The 10,286-nt window shown below is 38.7% G+C and overlaps 1 protein-coding gene across 8 annotated transcripts in view; it reads right to left on the minus strand.

Annotated features, from left to right (window-relative positions):
- The window catches only part of ADAMTS12 (ADAM metallopeptidase with thrombospondin type 1 motif 12), a 145,849-nt gene that overhangs the window by 87,796 nt on the left and 47,767 nt on the right, over positions 1 to 10,286 (minus strand). For all 8 annotated transcript variants that reach the window (XR_014951664.1, XM_085567863.1, XM_085567861.1 and 5 more), the window contains one exon: positions 4,705 to 4,879. Coding sequence is in view for 6 of the 8 variants with exons in the window: in XM_085567863.1 (XP_085423989.1) it covers positions 4,705 to 4,879 (175 nt within the window). In the remaining 2 variants the exon portion in view is untranslated. The remainder of the gene's footprint in view (positions 1 to 4,704; positions 4,880 to 10,286) is intronic.

Here is a 10,286-nt window from a genome sequence, read left to right on the forward strand (position 1 = left end):
GCAAAACTGTTAAAAAACAGTTTTGCACAGACTATGTTGCTCTGCTCCTTTAACTCCCCCTTCTCTCCCCATCTTTTCACACAGCAGCCAGCCTCTTCTTTCTTCCACTCCAGCTTTATCCCATTACAGTTACAATTTTGGAGCAAAATTCCTCCAAATGCAAAAAAATCAGTTTTAAGATTTGTAACTTCTCTGCAGACAAGGAGTTGGAGGCCCATGTCAAACTCAAACTAATCCTAACTTCAGATCTATCAAATACTTAATGCCAAAATGAGGGTAAAATTTACAACAATTTTTTGTACACCTTAAGCACCAATTAAATATTCTCTGAGATCTATTTTAATACCATAAACCTTTCACATTTAAGTTACATTTTACAGCCTTCTGTAGGAATCACTGGGTTGCATCTGAATAAACTTAACTGCCCTCACCCTCTGAACAACAGCAACCTGTCCTTCTCTCCAGCTCATGAAAAAAAAAATCCATCTGTTTGTACTTGTTCCCTCCTCATAGCACTTAGGAAGAGCTTCACTACAACAGAGCATTTTAACTCACAAATTTCACAAAATTTCTCTTATTTTAAAGCTCACAAACAAAAACAATACCTTGCAACAGGCTACATGAAAGCAAGTAGCAGAAATGGGAGATCACTTCTTTTTCTGTAAGAAGATAGGACAATTTCTCTTCCCTTACATTGTATCTCAAAGCACTGTCAAGTTTTTAAAAGCACCTATTTGGAAAAATAAAACAAATTCCCAGATCCTCAGTTCCCTCTATTGTGAGTACAAAGGATGAGAGAGGTTTTTTATAAGGCATAGGGACACTTTTCATTTATCTTTTCTGCTATTTCTCACACATATTTCAAATGGTATAGTGAGACAGGTGCTAGAAGAGTCCAAGTGAAATACAGAAAGTAAGATTTCAAGGTTTCAAGATTAGTAACTCAGTTTTGCATGCAGCTAATGACTGAGTCAGCTGGCATTTGCCTGAGCAGCAATGGAAGTGTGCAGCACAAACAGAAGTTTTAATTTACATCATTTACTGTGATGATTTTTCTCCAAGTATCTGAAACTGTTAGAGATAGTGTCAATTATAAAGTAATTAATGTAATCATTGCAAGATTACAGAGAAGTCACTTATTGTAAAACATTATTGCATGTAGGAAGGATAGGGAACAAGCAGGTTGAACCCTGGATATTCATGCAGTTGTTGTCACAGTAAAAATTGTAAAGGTTGTTGTTGCACAAGGCTTCTTCCAAGAGACACAGACCTTGCATTAAAAAAACCCAAACCTGGAAAAAGACTGCACAGATCAGCATCCTCTACATACTCCCCCCAGCAGTAATTCCTTTACTTTGATTTTGTCTGTACAACTAGTCTTTATATTCCTTGCCTGACAGGCAGATTAGTTTCTGACTAAAAGATTTCATTATCACCACTCAACTCTGTGCACTGACTCGTAAGCATCAAGGTGATTCAACTTCTTCAAGCAAAAATCACCACTACACTTTAACCTGAATACACACCAAGTGTAAGTCACAGAAATAACTCAAGCATCTTAGCTTAATTTTAAAAAGCCTAACAAACTCAGAGCTCAAATAAACAAATGCAGACACTTTGCATGATGAATCTATGCACACAAGGTTAAAATATTTGAACACCAGTTCCTGTAAGACATACAATATGCAACAGCGTTGCTGAGGGTTGAAAACACAAAATGGAATTTAACCTATAAAATATAAATAGTTTTTACAATTAACTGTGAACTGAAAATGCTTTGCCTTGAATTGATCCCAAAAGGCATTATTCTAAGCTATCTGTGATGTCATATGGGTGTACAAGATTTCTGGCACCTACCTCAAAAACATGAAGTACATGAAATCCTGAAAAGGTGGCAGAGTCAACTTTCTACCTTTTAAATTTATTTATGCACAAGGTATTCACCAAAGCCTAAGTAGTGAATTGGCACAGAAACATACAGAAAGCAAGAATTGTATCCCTTTCCCTTTTTCTTCTGTATTTCATTCCTAACAAGAGCAACAACTCTGATAATGTGTATTATCAATAGAAGATGACACTGAATTCCTTCTTTCTTCTATCCCCGTTGAAAGGCTGGCTACTCAGAAATGAGATAAAAAAACACAGAACGGCTTGGTTTGGAAGGGACCTGAAAGATCATCTTGTTTCAACTCCCTGCCATGGGCAGGGATATCTTCCACTAGCCCAGGTTGCTCAGAGCTTAATCCAGCCTGGCCTTGAACACTGTCAGGGATGGTGCAATCACAATTTCCCTAGGCAACTTGCTCCAGAGCTTCATCACCCTCAAGATAAAGATTTTTTTGCTAATATCTTATCTAAATCTACTCTCTTTCAGTTTAAAGCCATTTCTCCTTTTCCTATCATTCCAAGTCCTTGTAAAAAGTCTCTCTCCATCCTTCTTGCAGGCTCCCTTCTGGTACTGGAAGGCCATAATTAGTTCACTCCAAAGCCTTTTTTTCTCCTGGGTGAAAAATGCTCCAGTCCTCTGACTATCTTGGTGGCCTCCTCTGGGCTGACTCCATTGGGTCCCTGTCCCTCCCGTGCTGGGAGCCCAGGGCTGAATGCAGTGCTCCAGGTGGGTCTCAGCAGAGCAGAGCAGAGGGGCAGAATCCCCTCCCTCCCCTGCTGCCCACGGGGCTCTGGATGCAGCCCAGGACACATAACACACAACATAAATGCTAAGGTCTTTTGAGGATTCTGTGATTGCTGTATGCTGTCACACAAAGGGAATAGATATAATGAAGGAAATGGTTTTACCCTCATACACTTCTTCACACTGATTCTTCAACTTTTATGACAGCAAAGATTATGATTTGGTCAAAAGAAAAGTTATTACCTCTAAAGGCTGACTGTTAAAAAGGAAGCATAAATTATAGCTGACTACTTTGTTAGTTCATAAGGCACTATCTTTGTTTGCCTGCAATATCATGAACATACTAAGACCAGAACTAATTCTGTCACTTTGGAAGAAATAACATCAGACAGGGAGTTTAAATTGATAAGTCTATTAGAGCAGACTTAGCTAATCTGGTTAATACAGTGTCCAGGTACAGCCAGTCTTTTTCTGTCTCATTCTGTATGACTCTGAAGTACAATAGAAGAGGCAAACAGAGAGAGGTAGAAAGAAAATAAGCACACCACACAAAGCAAGCACAGAGCATGCTCCTGAGGAGCTCCCATCTTCTGTCCACACTTAGAGTTACTGCATGCATATATTATTTCTTTCATATGTTATTTCAGCCATAAAAGTAACTGGGAAGACAGTAGGCAAGAACAACTTCCTCATTCTTCACAGGCAAATCTAAACTAATTCCTCTTATCTAGCCCAGTAGCCATCAGAGGGAATGAAAATTCAGGGATCTATCTGAAACTGACACCAATATAAACATCACTTTTAGACACTCCTGTTTTTTTTTCAAATCCAAGGTTATTTTCTATTAAGTAGATACATATTTTCACTTCATGAATAATAAAATGGAGCAGCATTCATATTAATTCCCATGGTTTCCCCTTTACCTTCCCAGTATCACAGAAGATTTGGTAACTCTCCCATCAGCTTTCTCATGTTTTTGCCCTGTTAGCATTTTGCACTAACTTGGTAGCAAGCAAGAAGTGCAATTCAGGTCTATGACCAGAAATACAGGGGGGTCAAGCTGCTCTTTGCTTCTTTAATTTACCAATCCATATTACACAGCAGTAAAACTTCACCAGCAGTCATGATTGGGGATTAAAAAGTCCTACATTCCTCCTTTCATTTCCAGTCCCTGGAAAGGTACCTACTACTCTTAAACCACTGACCTGTGAAAGACAGAAATACATTCCTGTGTATTCTGCAGCTTTACTTGTACATAACTCAGGCCTTAGGTCACGTAAGGAATTACTGATTCATCCCTACCAATACTGTGCTTTTCTAAAGTTTGGTGCAGATTCAGATTCAAGGCCTCAGAAAACTAACACAAAATCTAAACATTCTTAGTGTGAAACAAATTAAGGAAATTATTTTACTAAATAAAGGAATTACTTTTGTAATTATAAGATGTCAACTACCCTCTAGATATTGTGTTACCTTCCAGCATAGTGTACTAGTTTGTTTTCACAAAAGACATGATCATGAGTATTACTGCACCAATATTCAAGCTATTTTTACTTCAACTTAAAAAATCTTGCTCTTGATGCCCTGTACTTCACTTTCAGGACAACTAAATAAAACTCTTTAAATTATCTGCTATCAATCACAGAAAATCTAGAAATCCTAAATTTAAACCATGGACTAGACAGGAGTTATTTTATGTTGAAGACAGAACTCACATGGAATGAGAATATTTTATTAAAAATAATGCTGAATGCAAATCTTTTTATCCCATAACTCCTCAGGAATTCAAGTTTCAAACTCACTGAATTGTTCTGGTTGGAGAAAAACTGAGACGTAGAAAGGATCAATAGCTGGAAAGACATATCCCAGTAGTCATAAGGAGGATTTAACTTTTCAGAAGGAACACAGATGGGTGGCTCCTGTGGTGTTTTGAATGAGATTATCTTATTTTGCATAATCTTTTCTTACAGAATTTTAAAAAGCCTGGCAGAAGGAGAGGCACACACCACTGGAAAAAAGCTACTTAAAAAGATACAGAAAGCAAATAGGCTGAAACCCAGCAAAAATAGTACCATTCAGTCCACATGCTTGTTCCTTTTCCATCGGGTTGGCCCGTCTTCTCCTTAAAGCATTTTGAAGGTTGTTTGCACCATAGATAATATGGGGATGGGGTGTTCCCTCCTTCTGTGGATGATTTTTAATGGGCTCAATGAAGTAATCTCCATGGGGCAGATGGAAATATCCAGTCTGAAAATAAGCATAAAAGAGTTAATCTCTTCTGTTCAGTACTAGAAGACAAAAATAAATATACTCTTCACACCACCAACCCCGAGCTTTCCTCACAAGCCAGTCATTACATTGCAGAGATATGAACACAACAGGTTTTCAGTACTTATTCTGCTGCATGCATCTAGGCTGTTTTACACCTCACAGTCATTACAGTCCAAAGGGAAAAAGAAAAAATATCTCCTTCCTAATAACCTGAAACTGAGTCAAAGACTCTCATATTTTTACAAAGCCAGTAAAAGGTCAAAAGCTGATTTGACAAACATGATGCATGAGGAAGAGCTGCATCTTGTTCTTCTGGTGTTTTGCATCCATTCCCCAGAGATCAAGACTGGAATAGAAGCTGTTTCATAAGTGCAAATCAAAATTCTGTTCCCAGCTGCAGTCCTAAAATCAATTACCCAACCCATCAGATGAGCTGGACTGTGTGGTCCAAGTGTGTCTCAGACTATAAACCCTCACTGGACCTCAGGCCAACACTACAATGGAAGCAATAAGCTTTTTGTGAATTAGCAAGCTATTAAGATCATCCAGTGTATCAGCTAAAAAGGTTGCAACATTTCATATGTTGAAACTTCTATATCAGCCTCCCTGCTTTGCCTACAGGGCCCTTGATACCCATCTGGACTGCAGAGGATCCTTCTACACTCACTCTGCCATGATCCAGGACACACCTCCAACCAGGCATGGCCTCGGTTCATTGTGTCTCAGCATTTCGGCAGGGACTGCAAACATTGGAGCAGTATTAAATCTAAAAGCAATGGATCTCCTGACAACCCAGACCACACTGGGGATGGGTATTCCAGTCTTACAGTTGTGTTTCCTCTTCACTTCCTTGCTGTGGTCAGTGCACCTCTCTCAAGTCTATTTTAGAAGAGGGGAAAAAACGCAGTAACAGTCTGTTCCTGCAGCTGCTGTATTCAAACATAGAATAGCATACAAATTTTCAAATTTTTGAATCTTTTTAAATATTCCAAAGCCTCAGAGTTGCTCCAGATGTTTGGGAAAGCCAGTATGAGGTTAAAGATATGAAAGAAATCATATGAATGGAAGAAAAGTGAGACACCTTCTGCCTCCACACACATTGCCACAGAGGCAATACATCCCGCAGCAAACTTGTGCAAATAAATAACTGTGACTGTAATTTCACAGTTTACCCAACAGTTCTGAAGATCAGAAACTCTTTCTTTCCAATGGAAGTCGAAGTTTTAAAGCCAGAGGTTGGTACCAGAGTCACACTACAGGAGCAGCCGTTTTATCCACGTTCATGCAAGAGTGAATCCATACAGCAAGAATGCATCAACAGTGGTCAGACCAGAAAATCTGTGATGTGACTTTCCGCATGCTCTTCAGGGAACCAACACACCTTCAACAAATTCTTGCCCATTCCTTTTCCTTCCACATGTTCAATCTTTCCTGGATAGTTGTAATTTGTGACTGGATTATTTTATTATTTTATGGGGGTTTAAGCCAGTTGGGAACAGGAAGTGTATATTCATTTGCAGACCTTGATTTTTAGAGCAAGTGGAAATGGTTGCTGGATTATTGCATCAAGGTCTATCTGCAGCAAGAAAGTCCAGACAATCCTATAAAAGGTGAAGTAAGCCTATCAGTGGTAATTTCAACTCCCTCATCAATGCTTGCATGTCAAAATTCAGCTGTATATCCAACTGTATGGAGCAGGGAAAAAAGCAAAACTTCATTATATGAATGTGATTGTAAAAGCTCATTTCCAGCACATAGGGGCACTCCAAAAGCTTCCAGAAACTTCAACCACTTACTGAACTCCTGCTCTGCATTTGCACTTTCACCCTGCACAGGCTATCCACCAAGAAATTAAATGCTGACACGGAGACCAAAGAAAAAAAAAGACCAATCTTCACATTAAACTTACTTCAAAGCACTGAGGACTGGAAAAATTCCCTTTTCTGATTAAATACATCTTTAGTTTTTCTCTTCATAGCTGTTATTTTCTGACTCACAAATATAACAGCAAGAATTTTTCATTTAAATTCCATCAGATTTCAAGCTATGTAAATACAATATAAGCTTTTTCTGAACTTCACCTGCTTTTGAGAGCATTCACACAGCCTCAGCATACACAAAGGAGGGCAGTTATGAAAGCCTCATCAGAAAAAAGCCATTCATATTTACATTAATGAAAGGGTTTAGTTATCACCACTGAAAAAAAAATTACTGCAGAGAAGTTTTCCTCATCTGAACTTTCTTATGAAAAGCTACCATGTAACATAACAACAGACATGGTCAGAAAATAGGGGTGGAGTGTGTGTGTGTGTGTTTGTCTGGGGGAGTATGTGTTTCCCAAGCCTACAGGTGAAAATCTACTAATCTACCACGGTATATTTTATAAACTGCTGTTCTCCCCTCTTTCCAGTCTCACTCTTTACCCTCAAATTATGACATGCTGTGGCTGCAAATGTTTACCATACTGTATTTGGGAGTGCTGCCACATCATTTAATGGGATTTTTAATTAATGTGCCTCATTATTTTGACACAAACAGCTCCCTGAACATATCACATTTCCTACATTGCACATCACTGGCCAAAAGGACACTCACAATCCTGGAACACCCCTGACTTAAAAGTTTTCAACCAACTGCTTTGATTTTCAGTAGAATCTGCATTTTCCAGTGGAAAGCACATATTTTTCACATATTTATTTCAGTCAAAAGCTTGGGAGTTTGTCAAAATACATTTTCTGGCATATTTTTTTCAATCAGTTCCACATGGGAAGCTGAAGCTGAATCCTGTGGGAAGAGAAGGAACAGTTTTACCCTTGGCTATGGTTTTGAAATTGCAATACTACCCCAGAGAGGAGGGCCTGGAATTAGTGGGTGTTAGGAGAAAAAGGGAGGGGAAAAAACAACAATCTGTAGTCTAAAGTTACAATAACAGTACGTTGACAATAATGTCAAAATAATAACATCTGTAGTGAGAACAGTGAATAACTCCCTGAAACCAAACAGTATTTCTGACAACAAATTTCATAGAGTATTTTTGACAATAGGACAGTGACAGAATCTGAAAATACAGTGACTTTTAGAATCAATATGAAAAAAGAGGACAAGATTTGGGTTATACTTTCAGGTACTTTGATCCAGGTGTTTATTATAACTGCAATACCTGGTAAGAGAAACTAGGTTTGAATACAATAATTAAAGAAAAAATTGTAGCATATGAAACATGCATTATCAGAGAACTGAAGCTGCAAATAATCTAAACTGAGCTGGTGAAGTAAATGATCTGTTAACATTACACACATTAAATTTATTTTAGCTGATCCCTTAGTCCTTTCTGTATGTCCCTTCTTTTATCCACAGGGATCTTTCTTTTTCAATTTCTCATCTGTTCCTATTTCAGACAAAAGAAAAACCTAGCATCCAGAGGAGATTTTTCACTACACCCTCAGACAGAGCTAGAAAAAGAACCATGATGTTACTCAGAACAGGAAGAGGTTGGGGTTTTTAGGTATTGAGTAATTTGATGGAAGATTTTTATGAACAGCATCCACAGCACAACTAAGTAAAGAAAGTGTTGTGATGCTGAAACACACCATTGTGGTTTAACATAGCTTTGGTCTGAAAAAAAACAGCTTATTTTTAGGACAAAATAAGTAAAATAACAGAATACTATCCTTCCATGAGATTTTAAATACTTTTGTCAGATTTGGTATAATATTTTAGGAACTGACAGAAAACTGGCCAGAAGTGCAGAGTTATGCCCTGGACAATGTGAGCTCAGAAAGTTCAGACACAGAAAATAGGGAGAAAGAAATAGTCAAATGTACCACAAGATGGATTTCTGTGGAAGAAAACAAGGTATCTGGAAAGGAAAAGATTGCCTGACATCCTCCAGTTCCCAGGTTCCTAAGGGACAGACATCAGTTCTGGATAATTCAGAGATGGTCTTTCTGGCTGGAAGCAAATCCTCAGGCAAGGAGGGAAGTCAAGCCTCTAGGGCCATGTCTCTCAGCTACCATAAAACTCTTTTAGATACACAATCACTTGGAGAGACTTGGCAGAGAATCAGTCCTCTGGGTTATAGCACCAGCTTGATGATGCTATTCGACTTCATTTTTTTCTATTCACTCTTTCTGGATGAAGGTTATCTAGGATAAGTCTTAAGAAGCTAACACATTAAAATTCCCCAGCTGTCATAAAAACATGTAAGAGAAGAAAACAATCCAAAATATGCATTCATTTGTCCCTCTACTGTGCCACAGATACAGTTCATTAAATAACTATGAATCAGGTGTCCCTTCTATGAACCTTGAACTCATTCTAAGCTTTGCATCTCACACAGAATCTGAAGCAGCCTAGGTACATTCATTTCTACTGAAGGAAATTCTCTGTGAAATTAATCTTCTGTAGAGACTGCAGCATGTTCACTTGAAAGTGTACAACTTTGAGTACATCATTTTAAAAGACATCTTTGTTCATGCTTCATTCAGGTCATGGCATCCTCCACTACTGTCTTTATTGTCCATCCTAAAAACATTCATTACTTCTTCTATTTTGTGATTTTCCTTAAGAATAAACAGTCCAGGTATCTTACTCCTACATTTGCTTGCCCTGTTACTGCAGCTGTATTTGCACTGTAGAAATAGCACATCTTCTTTTCTCATTACAGAAGATCCACAAATGATGATAATTGCCTGGCCATTTGAGTTTTTTTGAGCCTCATTAGGTAGCATCTCTGCAGCTTTGAAATCCAGCAGTTCATGAAGAACATGAAGCTCCTACCTCTTTAACTGTAACCAGCAGCAGTCACTTCATGTTGTCTACCTCCTTTCCACCTTCTCTCTTTATACTTTTTGAAATATGTCCCACTGGATCTACACAAGCCAAAACTGTCCTTCTTTGACGCACTTAAAGCTCAGACACACCACTAAATTCCAACAGAGTAAAACTTTTTTGCCCACAAGAGTACTAGCAACTGGAGATTTGCATGGTCTTGACATAAAGCAAAGACAGTATTTAATAAATTTTACATGGCCCTCAGTGCTGGTTCTAGTAAGCTGAAACAAGGTGTGCTTAACACAGTTGGTTAAAAATTCATTAACTCAATCACAGTTTCAGCCCTCCTTCTATTTACCAGTGTGATTTTCACACTGCAGCTGAGACAGACCACCAAGGACTGCCTGAAGTCCAGAGCACTCTGAAGATCTGAGGCTCCTTCTGTCAGTATTTCCTCATTGCTCAGTTGCTGCTGAGTCCCCTGGGTCTTTGAGGAAGACAAGGTCACAGCTCTTTGGGCTGCCTGGTCTGCCCAAAGGCACTGAGGTGACACCCCACCAACACAGCCTGGGTGCATGGTGCCTCACCAGGGCTCTGAGCCACACAGCAA

This window comes from Lonchura striata, chromosome Z (genome assembly GCF_050655825.1).
Source record: "Lonchura striata isolate lonStrDom1 chromosome Z, ASM5065582v1, whole genome shotgun sequence".
NCBI lineage: Eukaryota > Metazoa > Chordata > Aves > Passeriformes > Estrildidae > Lonchura > Lonchura striata.